The sequence below is a fragment of the Endocarpon pusillum genome, assembly GCF_000464535.1.
Source record: "Endocarpon pusillum Z07020 unplaced genomic scaffold scaffold5526, whole genome shotgun sequence".
NCBI lineage: Eukaryota > Fungi > Ascomycota > Eurotiomycetes > Verrucariales > Verrucariaceae > Endocarpon > Endocarpon pusillum.
The window spans coordinates 263,130-283,192 of record NW_006916523.1 but is presented as its reverse complement, the minus strand read 5'-3'; the positions used below and the strand labels follow the sequence as shown (position 1 = coordinate 283,192).

General features: G+C 51.5%; 7 protein-coding genes across 7 annotated transcripts in view; 4 read left to right on the top strand and 3 right to left on the bottom strand.

Moving 5' to 3' along the window:
• Positions 1-14: 14 nt before the first annotated feature.
• Positions 15-3,509, bottom strand: EPUS_01899 (Chitin synthase 2; the record flags this gene model as incomplete). Its single annotated transcript, XM_007806635.1, has 2 exons — positions 15-1,327; positions 1,385-3,509. The coding sequence occupies 2 exons, from the start codon at positions 3,507-3,509 to the stop codon at positions 15-17; spliced, it is 3,438 nt and encodes a 1,145-aa protein (XP_007804826.1).
• A 1,057-nt stretch (positions 3,510-4,566) lies between these two features.
• EPUS_01898 (uncharacterized protein) lies at positions 4,567-5,175 on the top strand (the record flags this gene model as incomplete). Its single annotated transcript, XM_007806634.1, has 1 exon — positions 4,567-5,175. One exon carries the CDS (start codon positions 4,567-4,569, stop codon positions 5,173-5,175), a length of 609 nt encoding a protein of 202 aa, XP_007804825.1.
• A 354-nt stretch (positions 5,176-5,529) lies between these two features.
• Positions 5,530-6,831, bottom strand: EPUS_01897 (Leucine aminopeptidase 1; the record flags this gene model as incomplete). Its single annotated transcript, XM_007806633.1, has 3 exons — positions 5,530-5,763; positions 5,846-6,598; positions 6,652-6,831. 3 exons carry the CDS (start codon positions 6,829-6,831, stop codon positions 5,530-5,532), a joined length of 1,167 nt encoding a protein of 388 aa, XP_007804824.1.
• Positions 6,832-7,428: 597 nt separating this feature from the next.
• EPUS_01896 (uncharacterized protein) lies at positions 7,429-8,557 on the top strand (the record flags this gene model as incomplete). Its single annotated transcript, XM_007806632.1, has 3 exons — positions 7,429-7,780; positions 7,843-8,335; positions 8,389-8,557. 3 exons carry the CDS (start codon positions 7,429-7,431, stop codon positions 8,555-8,557), a joined length of 1,014 nt encoding a protein of 337 aa, XP_007804823.1.
• Positions 8,558-9,667: 1,110 nt separating this feature from the next.
• On the top strand, positions 9,668-10,997 carry EPUS_01895 (uncharacterized protein; the record flags this gene model as incomplete). The annotated part of the gene is made up of 2 exons (XM_007806631.1): positions 9,668-10,764; positions 10,817-10,997. The coding sequence occupies 2 exons, from the start codon at positions 9,668-9,670 to the stop codon at positions 10,995-10,997; spliced, it is 1,278 nt and encodes a 425-aa protein (XP_007804822.1).
• Positions 10,998-12,308: 1,311 nt separating this feature from the next.
• On the top strand, positions 12,309-18,346 carry EPUS_01894 (uncharacterized protein; the record flags this gene model as incomplete). Its single annotated transcript, XM_007806630.1, has 12 exons — positions 12,309-12,366; positions 12,424-12,483; positions 12,563-12,760; positions 13,357-13,607; positions 13,660-13,910; positions 13,966-14,049; positions 14,097-14,417; positions 14,464-14,521; positions 14,570-14,606; positions 15,869-16,208; positions 16,324-16,452; positions 16,507-18,346. The coding sequence occupies 12 exons, from the start codon at positions 12,309-12,311 to the stop codon at positions 18,344-18,346; spliced, it is 3,627 nt and encodes a 1,208-aa protein (XP_007804821.1).
• Positions 18,347-19,454: 1,108 nt separating this feature from the next.
• EPUS_01893 (uncharacterized protein) overlaps positions 19,455-20,063 on the bottom strand; it is a gene marked incomplete at both ends in the record, with an annotated part of 1,364 nt that continues 755 nt past the window's right edge. The window contains one exon of the mRNA XM_007806629.1: positions 19,455-19,685. Within this exon, the coding sequence (XP_007804820.1) occupies positions 19,455-19,685 (231 nt within the window). The remainder of the gene's footprint in view (positions 19,686-20,063) is intronic.

Genomic DNA, 20,063 nt, shown 5'->3' with positions numbered 1-20,063 from the left:
CTCTCTCTCTCCCTCTATCTCCCACTCCTGCTGCTGACCCAACTGAAGCCGCTGCTGATCTTGCTGCTCAGCACGCTCAGCCCGCTGGAGATGCCACTGCTGATGACGGACATGGTGAGCGCGCCCTCACTGGGCGTCCTGGCGCTGCCACTGCCACTACTCTCGCCGTCGCCGGCCTTGGCGCCTCCGACGCCCAACCAGCGGCCCACCTTCTCGCGAAACCTGCCCTCTACCACGACGGCCAGCACGGCCATGACGGCGAAGACGGAGCTGCCGATGGCGCGGAAGATGGCGACGGCGGCGACGCTCCACAGCAGGAACTTGAGGTAGGTGTTGTCGGCGATGCCCTTGTCGAGGGCGTAGGCCTCGGAGACGCTCATGGCCAGGATGGCGTTGGCCACCATCCACACCGCCACCATGTAGGTGCGCACCGCGCGGTAGTAGTCCTCCTGCGCCTGGTTCTCCGAGATGGCGCACACGGGCGCCTCGAGCCGGTCGCGCAGGTTGCGCAGCGCCGTGTCGTAGCCGGAGTCGATGTCGAGCTGCTCCGACGGCATCTCCACCTCGACCACGTTGCCGGACCCCTTGGCCGCGTTGGCCGCGCCCAGGTCCGTGTGGATCACGTTGTCGCCCTTGGTGCCCCACGTCACGTCGTGCGTGTTGCAGAAGGCGTACACCTGCAGCGTGCAGATGTACGAGGGCAGCAGGGCGAAGTATTGCGCCGAGCTGGTGAACATGTGCCACGGGTCCAGGTACATGAAGGACATGAGGAAGTACAGGCCGACCGTCGAGACGGTGCTGACGATCAGGTTGGTGAAGATGTTGTTGCCCAGCCGGTAGGCGGACGAGTCTGGCGCCACGGGTTGCAGGGTGTGGGACTTGAGTTGGATGATGACGATGTACAGCGCCGCGAAGGTGGTGTAGGCCATGATGATGGAGTAGGTGATCATGGTGGAGAAGAACATGCGTTTGGCGCCCTGCGGCCGGTTGCCCATGCTCAGGATGAACTGGAGGCAGATCAGCAGCACGCAGGCGTAGCGGAGGATGACAAAGATGTATTTGCCGATGTTGTGGCCGAAGGGGTCGATTTTGGGGTCGGACAGGCTTCCAGCGATGAAGTAGAAGGTGAGGTAGAAGTTGGCCAGGGAGAAGAAGGTGAACAGCAAAGAGATGAATTGGTAGACGAATTCGATGTGCAGGAGCACTTTGCGCGTGATGGTGTGGTCGGTGCGCCAGAGCTGCCGGAAGTGGGTGAGCGAGTAGACGGCGGCGAAGAAGGCTCCGTTGAGCCAGCGGCGACGTTGCGATATGAATTCGGGCACTTCGCCTGGAAGCAGAGAATTAGTCACGTATCAGGCACCATCTGAGCGAGGACCTTGCTTACTAGGTACGTCTGTCTCCCCAACAGCACTCTTCACAAACTTCAACACCCATTGCTCCTGTCTCTTCGCTACCAACTCCCAGCACAAGATACGATCCTCTGCCAGATACATGTTTGCAGTAAAGACATCCGCATCATGGCCGTGCAACGTTTCGCCCTTGAAGTACTGGCTCAGGGGTCCGTGGCCTGATGTGTCATTCTGCAAGGCATAATACCGGTATGCCGACAATGCTCCAGGGAGCACGGTGATGTATCCGAAGACCGATTCCAGAGGCTTGTCGAGGATGTTCGACATCTTGTATTCGAAATTCTGCGACGCCACGAGCGGATTGAGGAGCCCAAGCCATGCCTTTCCAGTGCCAGCTTTGATCTCCCCCGCTGCGCCAGCCACGTTCGAATCTTGATCGAATGCCTTCCATAGGTAGTACAATGCTTTTGGTTCCGGCTTGGTCCCCACGTCGAGCAGGATGCAGACATTGGGAGTCAAGGCCCGCCCGAAGGCGTTGAAGAACCATCGGTGCGAGTTCAGCTTCTTCTGATTCTTCTCCTTCATACAAAATATCATCTGACATGGTACGATGCCCTTCTCGGCCCCCTTGAACTTCAATCCTTCGTCCAGCGAAACTTGTGTGGTATATTCATAGACGTGGGCAGTCACTTCTTTCTGGTTGACAATATTCTTCGCAATGCCTTCTTGATAGACCCCCATCGCGGCCAGCGCATTCAGGGTCCGGGGATGAACTTTCCTCCTGCCATCCCCAATCACACATACAACAATCTTTTGCCAACCATCCTTCCCCCATGTTCGTGACTTGGTTCGTGAACAGAAATGCGTGATGTTCCTCATGATGCCGTGCATGGTTCGGGTAAAATCAATCTCGCTCTCATTATACATGGTGACGCAAATGAAGAGTTCCGTCTCGCGCATTGTGCTGCCGATGTTTTGTCGAAGCTTGTAGCCTTTGAGCACGAAGTCGTCAGGGTCACAGGTCACCGCTGTGTATCGCATGTGAGTGAATTCCCGTTCATCTCTTCGTGGCAGGAAGCTGTGAAGAATGGTCGGTATTTTACATTCAAGAATGAGTTCTCCATTGATCAGCCTGACTTCTTTCTTGATCATTTGTGCCTCCCTCAGGCCACGGCGGTCCTGTCGTCCTTCGGGCGCAGGGCCATAGTGATCGGAACTCTCGGCTTTCTCCGGCTCGTACTCTTCTGTGACGGTGGATTCGGAGAGGTAGGAATCGTGTGACTTCATGGACGTACGAGGATCCACAGTGGTCTGCTTGTGAGCATTCGCGCCCACAAAGACATCTTCGGGCGAGTCTGGTATTGGAATCGCAGTTTCCTCCAACGATGTTCTTGGTGCGCCAGCGCCTGCGAACAGCGGCGCAGGAGGTAGTGGTCTTCGGGGACTGCCACCATATTTTGATGCAGAAGAGCCAGGCCGGGGGCTGCCATTCAGGTCTGCAGGCTCATATGCTACGCTCGCTGCTGGTGGTCGCGTCCAATCCGCTGCATCTCTCAACGGTGTGCCTGGTCTGATGGGGGATGTTCGCTCTGGTGAGATGTGTCGAGTCGCAGCAGGAGGAGGTATTAAAGGTGTCTGACCAAGGCTCGAGTTTGGTCGCGATGTCTGCAACGTGGCAACGGTAGGTCTATGGTACCTCTCGGGCGAGGGTCTTTGGGCTCTATACGATGGCACTCTATTAGTGTTTGGGCTTCGTTTTAACGTCACTCGCGCTTTTAGCATTGGGGCATGACCAGTCACCACAGGTGGGATCTTGTCCAATTTTTCTTGCGCTTCGGACAGCAACGAAGACAGAGGGGTGTTCCTGCGGCGCGCAGTTTTGGACTGGGAATCCTGCCACTTGACCTGGCGTCCTGTCGCAACAGGCTTGCGCTTGGGTGAGGGAGGGATTCTTTCCTGCGGAGGGTACCTAAAACCAGAAGAAGAAGGTACATACGGTCTATACTCAGTCTCATGGCTCTGGGGAAGCAATCGCATGGTTGAGCCATTTCCTCGCATATTCGATGTGAACGGGTCCTCCTCAGTCGGAGTGTTAAAGTAGGACGGGGAATCATCACCATACCCTGGTGGATCTCCAGAGACTACAGGTGTTCTGTCCATAACAAAATCGTCGCCGTATTGCTTTGCTTATCCTCGATGATCTCAGCGTAGAGTAGACGATATTGCACAAGTCAAACAGCTTGTATCTTTCAGCAAATTTCAGCGAATCTTCAGAGCGATGTATGACATGCGCAGAACTGACATCTGGTAATTAACGCAGCGCTTGCTACACGGAAAGTAGGAAGCTCAGACCAGCAAGCAGCCTGTGATGCTACGTAGTACTCGGATGCCAGAGCTGCGAACGCTGATTGCTCAGCCTGCAAACACTTCTAGTCTGAATAAGTATTAGTGTCGTTGGCTGGGCAACAGGACTCAGCTCCTTTTCCTTTCTTGAGACTACACTCTGAGACTACACATCTTTGGGGAATCGTCATTAAAGCACGCACAAAGGACAGTGATGGACACACCCTCTTCAACTCCGCGCTTCGCATTTTCATGATTTCAACCTTAAAGTGGTGATAGCACCATCACCTTGACAACAAATCAAACAAGTAACAGCAATCACTTTCCCCATTCTGCCTTCAGTGAACGGTTCTATGCTTGATAAGAACATGTCTCGCCTTGCTGGTCAAGCAAGTCCCATGGGGCCATGTACTGAGGCACAGATCGCCATGAAGTGTCCGTCCGGTTTGCCTGACGGCAATGCTCTCGGCTGGGGGCAGGAAAGTGACATGGATGACTCCACCAACTCAATCCATCGTGTCTTAGAATTCCATCTATTTTTATAATGCCACGTTCTTTTGAAATATGGATCTCAATGAACAATCTATAGGACCTCCAGTCGCCCGCATTCGGAGTACAAAGATCGTGCTCCACTTTGTGCCTGGGAGAAACCTTGTGTGCAAGATTCTTTGTTCACAAGCCATCACTCACCACGAATACCTTTCGAATGTGCTTACCTTGTCTCCGGATACATCTTTACATCAAGACACGTCTGAGACCTTGTAGCCTCTGCCGAGAACGTTGCTTGACCAAAGGTGCGTAGGATGCATCCATAGTAACCAAGTCTCGACATTCTCCCTGCTTCTTCTGCACCCAATTGATCAAGCAGCCAAAGATGTGTCAATCGATCCAAACCATCTACAAGTTCTGTGGCTGCAAAGGCGAATTCTACCAGCAAACCTGCCCCAAGCCAACCGCCACATGCAAGCTCCTTCTCCAGAACCCCATTGACCTCAAACTGACCTGCTACTGCGAGAAGCACTCATCACAAACCTTCAAAACAGTCCGTCAAGACCAGCGCGACACCGCGCGCTTCAACAAGGAATACGACAAGATCCTCGCCAAGGAAGAGCAGCAAAAACAAAAGGGCCCAGCAAACCACGCTAAGCAGAGCACGAGACTCTCGAAACAGAATCTCAGCGTCGAACGAGCGCGTGCGAACCGGGAAAGAAGTCAACCTGCTGGAGAGAGAGGAGAGCAGATCTTTCTGGGAAAGAAGGACGCATCGAATTGCCAGACAGAGGGAGATATGGGGGCCTTGCAGCCGGAAGAGAGGGAGATGGAGGCGTACGGTAGAAGATGGGGTGGGTATGCGATGAGGAGGAAGTATCCACTTGCGAAAGCGCGAGCGGAGGAGGCTAGGCGGAGAGAGGCTCAGGAGAAGGCGGTGGTGAGGAGAGGCGGAACGAGGGAAAAGAGCGATGGAATGTGTACTGTGATGTGAGTATCATGTTTGAGTCGGCACTAACTCTATGGAAATTGGGCTTTTGCACCCCTGTGAGAAAAGTTGGGGGTAATTGAGAGAATCACGTCGAGAAACATCATACACGTTTGGTGGTGGAGGTCACCCATGGTTCCGACCTTCCTAGCAGCTCATCCTATAATAGGAAACTACCGCAACTGTGCTCCGCACTCCGCTTACTTGATGGATACCAGCTCAACCCTTCCAGCGCCGACGTGCCATTAAAATCATCTAGTTCTACCGTCCGATGATACCAGGGTCAGTGCTCAACACATCTACAGCAGTCCAACGTTTCTACTCAAGCGGCCACCCTCCCTACAATCCACTACGGCAATCCTATAACTCCGCCATTCCTCCCTCATACGCATACGCCAAAGTCAACTTAGCATGCTGCAGCATATGATCAAAGCTCAAATATTCAATCTTATCCTCCGTGGTGTGTATCTTGTTATCCGAGTATTGAAAATCCGATTCGATGACAAAGGCGGAGGGGTAGCCGTATTTGCTGGCCGAGGCGTGGTCGGAGCAGGCGTAGCCGCATTTTGTTAGGACGTAGGGGATGTCGCAGTACTAAAGGCAGGTTGGACGTTATGTTAGGCATTGCTGTGCAGAGAAGGGGGGAGGGGGAGGGTTTTGGGGGGGATCAGCTTACGGTGGTGATGAGTTCCTTGATAAACTCTGTCAACCCAACGTCGACGAAGTCGGTGATTACGCCAACACTTTCTGGTTGACCAGCTTCCAGGGTCTTGTGAACATAGCCGGTCATGTCTTGCTGGAACATAGCAGCAACATCTCTTCCCTGTCGGCTGTACTCGGCGAATATGGCCTGGCTGCCTAACAACCCGCCTTCCTCTGCTGAATACCAATGGAACTCGATCGTGTTCGCTGCCTCACCTTTGACTATCTCCTCGGATGTCAGGAGCACGCGCAGTGCTTCGAGGATGGTCACGGTACCGCTACCATCGTCATCAGCGCCGGGAGCGGGCAGCAGGGAGGGAAAGAAGAGGTTGATGCTATCTTGATGTGCGCCGATCACGACAGTCTTGTTGGATTTCCCGGGGATGGTGGCGATGATGCTGGGTTGGCCCCATTCATGGTCGAACAGGCGAACGCTTGCTCCGTATTGATCTGCGCCTGAGGAAACGACAGTGGAGTTGACTTGGTCATAGAGCCACTTGGCAGATTCGACGCCAGTGGAAGATTTATAGTAGCGGGTGTAGAAGGCGGTGAAGGTTTCGAGATGTTTACGCATGTGCTTCTTTTCGAGCGATTTGGCCAGCGACTTCACGGTGGAGTTGTAGGCTGCTTTGGATGGAAAGATGGATTTGGAGGTGGGTTGCGTTGCAAGTGAGACGGCGGGATACGTATGGCCGGTAGAGGTTATGTCCATGAAGTTGTGACCTTCCTGCGGTGGTCGGGTCAGCTTGGGATCAGGGACACGCTTCGAGGTGGCCATACTCTTCTAAGCGCCCATTTCTCATCCTCTGTGATCCATCTTGTCTTCCCGGGTTGAAGCTCTATCAGGAACTCCTCCTGCAGAACTGGGACCTGGTCTTGGAGAGCAATCTGCTGAAGTTGCGGGATGACGGAAGCTGTCACGGCAGTGATGGCCAGCACCAGTGCACATGTGTGCTTCATAATGAACGTTATCGATGTACTAGGAGCGAAGGTAATCCTTTAGCGTGAAGAAAACGTCGCTGATACGAATATATGCTTGGACATTGTTTGCTCAAACCTGCTTAAGTAGTATCTAACTGTAAACGACTCGGATCCGGGGTAAATAACATGGTCCTGCCGCCTGAGGCGCCCATAGCCATATCTACATGCACTGTTCTATGTGTCCAGAAAGACCAAGTAACCCGGTGTGCTAGGTCCACTGTGATCATGTGTACGAGTATCATACGGACTACAAGATCTGTGGCTGATTTAGATATTCGTGACTCAATCTTGGTGAGTCGTGTTTGATGACTCCGATGTGATTGGGGCGCCGCGAACAGGGTTCGGCCGATTGTTATCTGCCCCTACTACGTAGTACGTAGTACAGTAAGTCGTGTCCGTCACCTCCTCCCTCAGCACTTCTCAGTATAATCAGAGAAATTCCCATTTCATTCTTGCAGAAGCAGGCAGATTCTTCAATTTCTTGCGCCCGCTTTGTGTACGCAGAACAAAGACGTTGCAGAAGGCCTTTCCAGCTCGCCAGCTTGTTAGTCTAAACCAGACTCACCAGATAACGATATGGCTGTCTATCCCATCATGGTCTCAGCGGTTGAACCTCCACCTCTCCCTCAGCAGAGCACACATATGGCAGCATCGACAGAACAAGCCACTGAAGGTCTGAGATCGGTCAATCTGTCAGCCGAGACAGCCCAACGAGTTCCTCGTGGCGCATCTGTCACCCTTACAGTACCTCTGGACGAGACACGCCAACCGCGGGCTCTGGGAACTGGGCTAGGGGGAATACCTGCCTCTCGGCAAGTGCACACTACATATGGTCGGAGCGAGCCGATTCGCCGCGACAGTCTTAAACGTCGTGAGGCACTCCTCAAGGGGAAAGAAGGTAGCCGTCAGCGACGCAGGTGGGAGAATGGTACGCCGCTTCACAGAAATATGATCTGAACAGCATCAGATGCTGACGCAACTGCCCTATAGATCGTCTAATGAACAACCCTTGGGCTCAGCCGCCTCTTCCAAGTGACTGGGAAGTCCAACCAACCTATCCTAGGCATGCAGTGCCGTACTATTTGGCGCCGTTGTGGGACGCAGAGGCCTTCGAGAAACGCATCGAAAGAAAGATGAGAGGGAGAAAACAGGGACGAAGAGCTGGCATTGGTCCAGTTGAGGAAGCTGCCTCAAATGTACCCAAGGAGGTTCGTGCCAAGCTCAAGCACGCCCGAGCTGCCAAGGGCCTCTTACAAGACTTGGAAGAAGAGGTCAGAATCTTCTTGCAGAAATGGAACGAGAAGGAAACAAGGTCGCTCGAAGATGGTTTACATGATGTGGACTCAGAAGAGGAGGAAATTGTCTTCATTGGACGAAATGGCCAAATGCATGATTGTCCAACCCGAGACAAAGCTTTCAAGGACCTTCATCGAGACAAGTTGGTGTTCGATGGGTTGGCAGATGATCGTGGAGCCAGCTTTGGGTGAGTATAGACTCGTTGTCCCGGGATCGCTGGAGATGCTAATCGTGCTATAGTCGTTGGCTTGTGCATTCCATTGCAACTTACTATGGCCTTCGAACTTGGTCAATAACCGTGGGTGATCCTGCTAGACGTGAGGCATATGTTGGCCTGGGCGACCAAAGATTTGCCTCCCACTCGGACACAATGCTCGAGTTGCCCAGGCCCTTATGGGGTATGGTCTAATCCCTCAAGCCGTCGAGGCTGATGAGAAGCACCTTTGTATATGCAAGATGAGTGACAACCTGTAAACCGGGGATCGCGCTCATTACTAGACCTGGATTAGACTTGTGTAGAAGTTCTTTACCCAGTCTAGGATTGTGTCTTTTGCCAATTTTAATATTCTGATCATCAGCTAACATGTCTCTTTCCACTGTCAGATGATTAATGCAGCTCCAAAGCAAGGTACTATGCATAAATGAATGACGCTGATTTTAAGTCACATACACAAGCCAATAGGAAAGCCGCGAATGCAAGGTGACGATTGTTGTACGGAGCTCACCATGTGAAATGCAGTGCTCGTTCTGGATGCGTAAGGCTAGTGAGCATGGGCGTTAGATGTGGCGCTTGGCTTAAGGACCACCAGATCCGATCCAGGGACTGGTGTCCGCAAGGGAGTCGAGGACAGAGGTAAGAGATCAGCTGTCAAGGATAAGGGTCCTATGGATAGGCCGAAGATGCAGTGCCCTTTGTTGATGTTAATGCCGAGGGTATCCTCTGAAGACCTTGCATGAACGCTGAAGAGCTGATGGCGAGGCAACCACTGGTCCACTGGTCCTGCTGGGAAGTGCTAGTAAGACAACAACACTGCAGGAAGAGACAACAAGGGCTACTTCGCCTTTGGAGCTCCAACATCGCAATGTTTTATGTAATATCTTACAAGGAAGACCATGAAATCTTGCCCCCCACATCGTGCGAGCATAAACAAAAGTCGAAACATTAATGCTTTGATCCGCGGCTCGTCCAGACTCGGTCAAGGTCGCTGGGTGTGTTCATGTGTGAAACGCCATAACCTGGAACCCTCGCATGCAAGAGCTGAGGATTACCAGTCATTCGCCCCCATGGGATCAAGGACACTTCCTCGTCTGACCAAGGTCCCTGAGTTCATGCCGAATTTCATATATCATTTAAGGCGTCCAGAGCCACCATTTTGAATCCGCAGCATCATCGAGACTTCTGAGCCTACTGCTTAATTGCATCTGTGGGCACGAATCTCCTTGACAAGCTACAGATCGCAGTCCAGATCCAGTCTTTGTGCACCAAGCCTTCTTCCTATTAGTAGTATCATAGGACAAGATGGTTCGTCGTCAACTCTCCTGTCGATCCCATTTCAGTGGAAGCAGCACAAATTCATTGCGCAGCGATGCATCGGCCAAGATCCACAGCACGGCTCGCCCACTGGCGGTATGTAGCGAGAAGTCGCTTTTGAAGTACCACCACGACCATTCTGCTCGTGCTGAAGAGCCTCTCGATTATGATGACTATGGAAGCTCCTGTTCCTCTTTGGCCTCAGGCGACACCTACGCCTCGACACTTGACTCAGAAGACGTGGTCCATCATCCAAAATTCGAGGCACCAGTGACTCGTTACGCTGTCTATGCGTCGGATGCAATTGCATCCACTCCAGCAGACTTTGCAAAGTCTTTCACCTCGAATCGTACCTTCCATATTCAACACGACGATGCTACCAGCGATGGAAATATGAATCTCCGCGTCGACACCGAGGTTGTTGATTCTCATGGTCGTCCACGGAAGCTCATCCTCTTCCATCTGCAGATGCATGATCTGAAAGACAGACGTTTCTCCTTGAGACGATACTGTCGAGACTCAGGCCGGCAGATATGCAGCTCAAGCCGCAAGTTCTCACCTATGCCAGTGCGGATGCCTGCAAAGTCACACCTTCAGCAATCGCTTGGTCATGCTTTTCAACAACCTCGTCCCAACCACTCAGGATCTGTCTCGCACCCTAGTGCCTCTTCAGAGCAAGAGCCAGGGCAGCTTTCAATTGCGAGCCAGTATTATACACCTTCGAACGCAGAACGTCGCTCGCCAGAAATGGCCGCATCGACAACCAACACGGTTCACCTAGAGTTTGCGAACTATGCGCATATCAATTTAAACAAACAGGGGTTGAAGAGGTCGAAGAGGTATGAGTATGAGTTCTGGGGAACGAAGTACACATGGCGGCGCCAGATTTACCAACATGGCCGTACCCAGGAGGTCTCATACCATCTGATAAGTGACAAAACATCCAAATCGATTGCTCACATTACACCAAAATCGTTGACCGCCAGGGAGGCCCAGGAAGAGGAGGATTTTGGTGGCTGGGTGCCGCCTTGCACTATGCAAATAACAGACAGGCGGATTTTCCAAAGCTTGACCGATGTTGCCGAGTGAGTACTTTCATTATTCGTTCAATGAGCGTCTGCTGACCGATCTGCGAAGCACCCTTGTTGCGACTGGTCTCATTGCCCTGGTGGATGACTGTATCGAACGTCGCTGGCACAGCAAGCGGAGCTTCCATCTCGACTTGCCCTTTCAAGAAAGCGCAGGTGCCATGGGACCAGATGAACTGATTGATAAGATCTTCAATCGCAACATTGTCACAACACAACACAACTACTAGCAAATGCACGATTTTACCTCTGACCGTTGGAGATGCCTTTCCTATCGCAGATACGCCGCCTATTCTGCACTGGCTGTATTCAAGCCCGATTTTGAGAATAATTCTGGAAACATGATCTGTGCATCATGGTTAATGAGTTGTGGCTTCTGTGGTTGCACAAACGATCGCCAACCAGCATCCTAGGTAACGTGGGGCCATTTGGTGTTACAGGCTACGTTGAGACTTATGCTTTTGCATTTTTGAGGTGCAGACGTGAGCATCAAGGTTACAACGTTGCAGAGAGTTTTTATATTGCTGCAGAACAAGAGAACAGCAAGGAATCCTCAGGGCTCGCTTCAATCTGTGTTCTGGACGGTAAGTCGAGCCGACCAATATATGTATATTATAGCCAATCTGCAGCACCAAGCGCACATTGAAATCTCTAGAGCATGGCCACGCAACTGGGTTCGCTTGTCTTCACATTTTCTCCCTGGGTATGCACCAGAAATCCTACAGGCGAAAGAGTGGGGGCCACGCTGCAGGGCTGCCCAAGAGAGAGGAAACCATCCCTCAACCAATCGAGGTTTTAAAGCGACCACAAACGATGAACATTTCTCCGTTGCCACTCACGACATCAAATTACGCCTCGTCTGCCAGCAGGAAACACCTAGCAGACTTTCCCTTTCTGGCCGTCTGCTGCTTCCAACGTGCATTAGTTGCGATGTCTCCAGATCCACTACCAACCCTTACTCAAGTGAAGCTATTGCCTTACTTTCGCTATCGTTGGTTGGCGAACATGAACGCCAGTCTGACTTGATATCAGGCTGTGTCAGATTATCTCTTCGGCTCAGGTCGTCTTCACTAGTCAAATTTGCTGAGCTGGCAGCGGCTCCAAGTACTGTGTGTGGGGCAGCAATGGCACGGAATGCATCGCTTCAAAAGAGAACACGAGTCGCCTTTTTGAAGTGGTCTAAACCGCATTGAAGTCTTTGTGTTACCCAAACATACACCGATTCGATCGTCATTCCAATTCCACCTTCTGACTCCAGCAGGTCACCATCTCCGCTACGGACCGCTCCAGTGGACGTAGATGCCTCAAGGGAGAGTGGGTGCATTTCCTGGCCCAAATTGCTGCAACTGTCCTACGTCGTCGACACACATGTTATACTGAACATTACAGGTCGAAAATGTCTTGTACCTGCAGCCGCTTCGTCCATATCTTCCTGCAAATTCCCCTTCATCTCCCACTGCGTTTTCTTCCTCAGCCTTGATCCTCGCACCTAACTGCAAATCTTATACCTTCTCTTGCTGTCTTACCACCATCATTCCATAATGGCAGGCGCACAGCCTTTGTCTCCATCGCCTACTGGGAAGCAGGAGCAGCTGATTGGTACCCGAGACCTTAGATCCTTATCCAACCGTTGTTCATGATTGACTCTTCGTCAAGATTACTGTCGGAATGCACACATGGGTGCTCCTGTCTTCAACATCATCTCAGACCGCCGTGGTAGGCATACTCCCCCCGCCACAAGTCTACCTTCGACTTTCCTCAACAATGCTGTCTTAAAACTCTGACATACATGAAGGTGGCCGCACTGCCTGGTCCAGCACCGTTACCGTTCAAGGCCGAAACATAGCTGCCCGCTATTGGTACGATGGTCAATTCCTCAACAACGCAAAGGAGGATGCAGCCGAAGTGGCTCTTATGCAGTTTGCCCAGCAAACGGACAGCACCCAGCAAACCTTTCAGGGCCAAGCCGGATATGCCCGCGGCTGGCCACGCTGTCAGTGATATTGGCGAGGATGGATTGGAACAAATCTTCCGTGAGACAGGTGTACACTATTAGGATGTTCATTTCGGGAATGTGACCTGGCTAGCGGGTTCGGGTTTCGGGTCGTACTTTTCACCTCTGTTTCGTTATTGACCAAACTTGGTTCGGCTGCGGGTTGCATTGGCGACGGAGTCGGCGTTGGTCCAGCACGACCTCGGTCCTGAAGAATAAGGCGCATGACATGATAAGACATAGATCAGAATACAAGTTTTATTTGCGTCAGATCCGCAAGCTACGACTGGCTACATGTTCCTCACCGCAACAAGCACCAAAGATGTGACCTAAACGTACCCAACCTCGTCTCTGGTAACATATGTACAAATGATCTGGAACCGTGGTTAGGCCATGCTGAGATATCAGGTCTATGGGCTAAGAGGGAGCATATGAGATGGGGAATCTAAAAGTCATCGAGACTTGTTGCACAGCATACTCTAGTAATATTGGAATTGTGGATCTCTGCATGCATTAATTTATTTCCGAACCTCCAGCCCTACAGCGCGTCTGCTCTGTGGTACATCATCTCTGGTCCAGCTTACTGTCCTGGAAAGTCGATCCACAGGGAGTACAGCTGTCGGTAAATTCGGAGATTCCGCATTTGGAATCTGTAGACGCATCTATGAGATGCAGGAAGCCAGCGATCTCGTTCCGTCGAATTTCTAGACCGTCGTGTTACCAGTCACATTCTTTCCACACCGCTCCTACTCGTGCAGAGACCTCAGTCGATGAACAGGCTTCCAGTGCAATGTCTGTGTCGTCTCGCTCGTCGGCTCTGGTCTTTGAGCTCAAAGCTCGATGCTCTGTGAGTGTGCTCTGCTCAGCGGTAACCTGCTCACGTTGACAAAATTCCTCAGACCACCAAAGCCCGCGCATCCATCCTCCACCTACCTCACGGCTCAGTAGAGCTTCCTATCTTTATGCCTGTGGCCACGCAGGCTTCTCTGAAAGGACTTACTGCCGAGCAACTCGAAGAAACTGGTTGTAGGCTATGCCTTAACAATACCTATCACCTCGGCCTGAAGCCCGGGCAAGCGGTTCTGGATGCCATTGGAGGTGCACACAAGCTTCAAGGATGGAATTACAATATCTTAACCGATAGTGGTGGGTTGGTGACTGCTCTGCAATTGCTGTTGATGCCCAGCGGAACTCATGGTGTGCAGCTTCCAGATGGTCTCTTTACTGAGATTGGCAAAAGTGACAGAGGAAGGCGTTCGCTTTCTCAGCCCGCATGATGGATCCCCGATGTCTGTTTCCCTACAACAGCACCGTTTATGGGAACTAATCTTTCTAGGCTCCTCACCCCAGAGCACTCAATGTCCCTACAGAATTCGATTGGATCAGACATTATAATGCAGCTCGACGACGTTATTCAGACTACTTCACCTGACCATGAACGTATGAAGGAGGCCATGGAACGTTCGATCCGATGGCTCGATCGCTGCATTGCATCCCACCAATATCCCCAGAAACAGAACCTTTTTTGTATCATTCAAGGCGGTCTCGACCTGAAACTGAGGCGACAGTGCTGTGAGGCAATGGTGCTACGCGACACGCCAGGCATCGCTATAGGCGGTCTGTCTGGGGGAGAGGCCAAGGACGAATTTTGTAAAGTGTAAGTCGACGAACCTTGGATGGCACAACTATGACTGAGTCAACAGCGTGCATGCTTGCACTGAAGTTCTGCCGGAAGGCAAGCCTAGATACGTTATGGGGATTGTAAATATCCCTTCTTGATTTGGCAGATGGACAAGCTGACGACTGCAGGGTTATCCAGAGGATCTTATCGTGGCGATCGCTTTGGGTGCAGACATGTTTGACTGCGTCTGGCCCACAAGAACAGCGGCATGGTTTCCAATTCTTCGATGTTTCTATTTGATGTCTGACGGTTACCTAGAGATTTGGCAACGCTATCACTTCTACTGGTGTGCTCAACTTGAAACACGCAAGCTACTCTGAAGACTTTTCCCCAATCGAGCCTGGATGTGGTTGTAGTTGCTGCAGACCCAAAGAAGTAGGTGGTATGGGCATCTCTCGAGCCTTGATTTATCACCTGGCAGCAAAAGAGACGGTTGGAGCACACCTGTAAAGCTTCCATACCACAAAGAATCCGTGGTCTCATGACTAATCAGTCCTAGTTTGACGATACACAATGTTCATCACCTCCTTTCATTAATGAGGATGGTTCGAAACGCCATCATTGAGGACAGATTTCCACATTTTGTTCAGGAATTCTTTACGAAATATTTTCAGGATAAGCAAGTCCCTGTGTGGGCTGTCGATGCCCTCCAAATGGTGGGAATCAACCTCCTTCAGAAAATCTAGGAGCCATAATTCGCTGAAAGTGCGTCTGCTAATCGCGCGGTGCCGCGATTAATTGCCTGCGTCCAGATTGAGGATCTCTGAACGCCGCAAAGCAGATTATGCTGATGAGGCCTGCCTGCCTGCCTTCCGAGAAACCCAACCGCAAGGAACGTTATGCCGATTACTCGAGACTTGCTCAAAGCCATCTGATTCTCGACGCATGTCTTGGTCTGTTGGAGAGATTGTGGCATGTTCCGACTCAGCCAACCTCCAAGGTCCAACATAAATTTTCTGAGATCTATTTGCTCTCGCAGGTGAACATAGCAAGAAAGATTCATACATGTCCTAGGCCCATGGCGGGCTTTCCGCTACCTTCAATCTGTCGATTGATGCACCAGAGATTTTATACATTACCTGTGCTTTCTGCTGTAATACATTTCCTACGTCTTTTTATACCCCTTTTCGACTCGAAATTTCTTTTTTGGACAAGAAGACACGAAAAAAAGCACTGACGCATAGCGAATTTAATGTTGCCAAAGGGTCGATTGTTCCCTAATGGACCAAAATCTCCGGAACATCTCCCGTTGAGCGGCGTTGCAGGAGGGTTGATATTGCGCCTAAAGTTCGGGCAGGGTTCAGTTTTGGCCCGTACCACGAGGCTGGGCTGTGCGTTTGCTCGGTAAGTTAGGGCTGGATGGGCGAGCTTGGAGATTTCTGATTTGGAGATAAGCGCCAGAGGTCAATTGTCTGACTAAATTTCAGCCCCAAACGTCAAGAAGGTGTCGAAGACAAGGGGCGGAAGCACCGAGCTAATGCAGGTTCTTGTAACATCAGGCCTAAACTTGGCGTTGGTTCTTGAATTGATCTGGTCACTTGTCCCGCTCCAGGTGAAACGAGAGATCGTCAGTACAACACCAAATCCTCATGTGGTTGCCACATTCACTCCCTTTCCTGCATCATCGAGCAGCTGCGCACTCATGAATTGTGGTCGCGATGCTGGCATTGTGGGTGCTCTGGCAAGTTTTGGTGATCTCTCATTTCACCAAGCTGTCGTGGGCTCTCACATTCACTCATCCAACGAATCAGACTGTTTGGGCTCGAGGTGAGCCTTTAACGGTGCAGTGGACGTCCGACAGGTGCGAGAAAAGTAGCAGTGCCTGGAACTACCCAGCAAAGCTGCTCCCCTTCTCTCTCCAAGGTTAACCTCTCATTTGCAGTAATGATCCCCCAAGCATCACTCTACTCCTCCTCGATCCATGGACAAACCCGCCGGTCCCAAAGACAGTGGGAGTTGACATAGCGGTGAACTCGTTCACAACGTATCTTGATGCGGACACTGCAGCTGGGTATTTTGACATCTGTCTATTAGACAACCATGTATTGTGGGCTAACATATGAAGGACGGGTTATGAGTTCCAACTTGTCCAAAGGACAGGGACCAGTGACAAAGTCATGGCCACCTCGCCTCAGTTTTCAATTGCAGATTCGCAGGCTGCGGAGGGTCGGAACTCTGCCACGGAGGGCCATTCCATCCTTCCTGTGGTCATAGCTGTCCCGGTGGTGTCTGTGATCCTGGTCGTTGTTATCATCATTTGGTACTGTTGGTTTCGGAAGCGAAGACGACATCATCGAGCACATTCTCGGACTCCTCATCCAAGACGCCAGCGGAGACCATTTGTCCTGCTTGAGCGCGACAGGATAACATTCAACGGTTGGGTTGGTAAAGCTAAGCCAGACATGGAAGAGTGTAACGCGGATAGAGATCTTGAGGACCGGGACTCCATGCATGTGCGGAGTCCAGCTGGGCGAAAGTCGACGATGCAGTTGCCTCTACCACCGCCACCACCAGCACCTGTTGAGAGGAGAGCTGAGTTGCCCATCTCCATCACCCCTCGGTCATCACGGCATGTACATCCTCCAAGACATGTCAGGACCCCAACAGAATTGGAGATCAACCCTTTACCTCCTTTACCTCCTCCGCCAAGGTCCGTGGATGTGGAGCAGGGAGCGGAAGTCAACGAGCCTGCGCTGCTGCCAACAGCTCATCAATCAACGCGCTTGTCCCTACAACAAATTTTGCGGATTAGAAAGGTATCTGAGCTGGAAGGACATACGAAGCTACCATCCAACTGTCAGGATCGACCGGCAAAGACACAAGATGCAATGAAAGATGAGAGTCCTGATACTCAATCGTGTCATCCAGCTTTTCGTTCGAAACGATTCTCTTTGCGTAGTTTACTCTACCTTAGAAGATTTGCTGAGCCCGACGGAAACTCGATGGTACCGGCACAGGCATCAAACATGCATCCAGGACACGACGAGGAGTTATCACATCCATCATCGAGACGATTTCATCGCTTATCGCTCCTCCGTCTGCTCCGCTCAAAGAGACAAGCCGAGTTGGAAGCAAGCACAGATATCTTACCCAAATACTCTCACACTGATTCGAACCCAAAAAGCCAATTCCTATCCCCACCATTGCCTCTGAAAGACATGGACTTCAAACATCCACTTTCCCGGCGAGCAATGACACCCGTCGAGCTTGATGCTTCCGAACCAAACCGGCTATTCTCGCCCTCTTACGAACTAGTTGTTCCATATGAGGGCCAAAGACAGAACAGTGTGTGTCTTGCGGGCTCCTCATCATCCCATAGCGTTCCAGAGGATCAGCAGGCTCCAGAACGCGGTGTTCCAGAGTCCAATACTGGCTCTGAGGAGGTCATGATCGCGCTGATTGAGCCGTCGACGACCCCAGATGTGGTAGAGCTCTTGATTCCACCTTCAACGTGTAGTGAAGGGGCTTATGATGAAGATATCGAACCGGTACCTGAGAATGTTGCCACGGCTCAAAGTAGTTTTGCTTACCCTCTTGGGTCCACCCCCGGAGATGAGGAGCGCATGGATCCGTTCTTGACGGCTGAAATCATCTCTGCAGCAATTGAACCATCCACGAGATCACTGATCGTACCAGGAACCCAGCACATTCAAAAGATTGATCACGGCCAAGGAATACCAAGAAAGGTGTCAGCCATCCACGAGATGGATGCTAGCGAATCAGCCATGAAAAGACGAAGCAAAAGGGAAAGCTCGTATCCTTCTAACTTTCGGCATGAAGCACACAGAAGAAGGCCTGACTTCATCACTTTTAGGAAGCAGATGAGGGAGGCACAGAGCAGAGCCAAGATGATTGCCAAGGGGAGAAGGAGTACTAGAAGAAGACTCACACTGAAGAGTATCTAAGCCTCTGGAGTCGAGGTCTTCCCTCGAGACAATTGACACATCATCGTTGGTATTCCAGGATCAAAAGCCACTTGCGGTATTAGAGTTTATGCCATTGGCTGATCCTGCGATCTCGCGATCCCGCCTTCCACACCTAACCGCTGGCAAAGTCTTGGGGTATGTGTGCTGCATTGCGCGGCTTCCAATGGCTTCAGAAGCTAGACTCAGTGGTGCAGAGGCTGAGTTTGCGAAGCTATCACTCACGTCAGGCACCCAGCCACTCCTGCTTTGGCTTTGCCACTCGAGTCAACCAGGTCAATAGGCTTTTCCCGATCCCAGCCTGGTTCGCCTCTTTAGGGAATACCTGCAGGGAGGTGTTGAGTCTGGGAGCGCACACATGCGGCCGATGGTACAACATGGATTCTAAGTTGTTCGACCGTTTCTCAACTTTCATCTTATCTGGTGGCGACTGCCGGTGAAACCAACAGTGATGTAAACGGATCCTTGTCGAATGGCCTTTTCCGCCCCTGACACCTGTCACCACGCCCAGCGTTCACTCACCTAACCCGCCACTAAGCTATTCGACAACAAGAATTGGCTTGTGCTTTGAATACGCATGACCCTTCTGGCATGACCGATTTGCCGTAAAAACAGCGTTGAAAGAGACAGGCAGCTGGACGTGTACCACGCTGGACCCCTATGAAGATTCTTTCACTCATCACCAATGTTTGGCTTGCGGCTACATAACGGTTGTCTTCCTGTTCCAGTTTAACAACGGGGAAAGGAAGATTGTGACTTCGCCTCTCCTCGCATCAAGCAGGAAAGATACGGAGGTTTAAGACTCAAAAATGGAGTCGGTAGAGTGTCGTCCCTTTCACCTGGGTGGAATATTGTCACTATGATTGGGTACCGAAGTGGGTTGGTGTCTCCTGTTTTGCTTGTACATATGCGAGATTGTTGAGAAGGGATGAAAACCGCTTCTGGAAACCGCTTTGACATCTGGGGTTCTAGCACACTCAGGCAGAGGGGATGGAGAGGATGAAGCCTGAGTACTAGAACCTGCTGAACATAGCCATTTGTCAAGTCACAATCTGTATATGAATGAAAAATGAAAGCTGCCCAACGCTTGTCATCCTTCCGAGTTATGAAGTTCACGTCCACTGGCAGTTCTACACGTCATCGCCAAGCAAAGATTATGGGAAAATCCGTGACCGGATAGGCTAAGATCAATGGAGTATAGTTGAGCTTTGATCTCCAACTCGCGTCGCGCGTTCCCCCTCATCGAGTCATCGCGCAGCTTCAGCTTCATAGTAGGGATACTGACAGGAGGTTTTCCTTGCCCTTCGAGCTCGTCTTTCAACTAGCTATGGAGCCCTTATCAGCAGTCTCAGACGGCACATCTGAAGCGCACTCGGTCAACTTCCTGACCGAAAATGCCAAAGCACTTGACACGCCTCCCTCCCAGTCAACCTCGTCCGTCAATGGCCTCCCCTCCCCCCCTCCCAACCCCGACCACGAAGAATACCAATATTTAAACCTCATCCGCCGCATATTCAACGGTTGGGTTCTTCGCGCCCCCACAACTCCGCTTCTCCCTCTCCAAACCTCGTAACCGTGACCCTGACCGTGACCCTGACGATGAATCCTCCAACCCAAACCCTGACCACACCCCGATCCTCCCCCTCCTAACCACCAAACGCGTCTTCCACCGCGCCGTCTCCACCAGATCGGAAGAGCA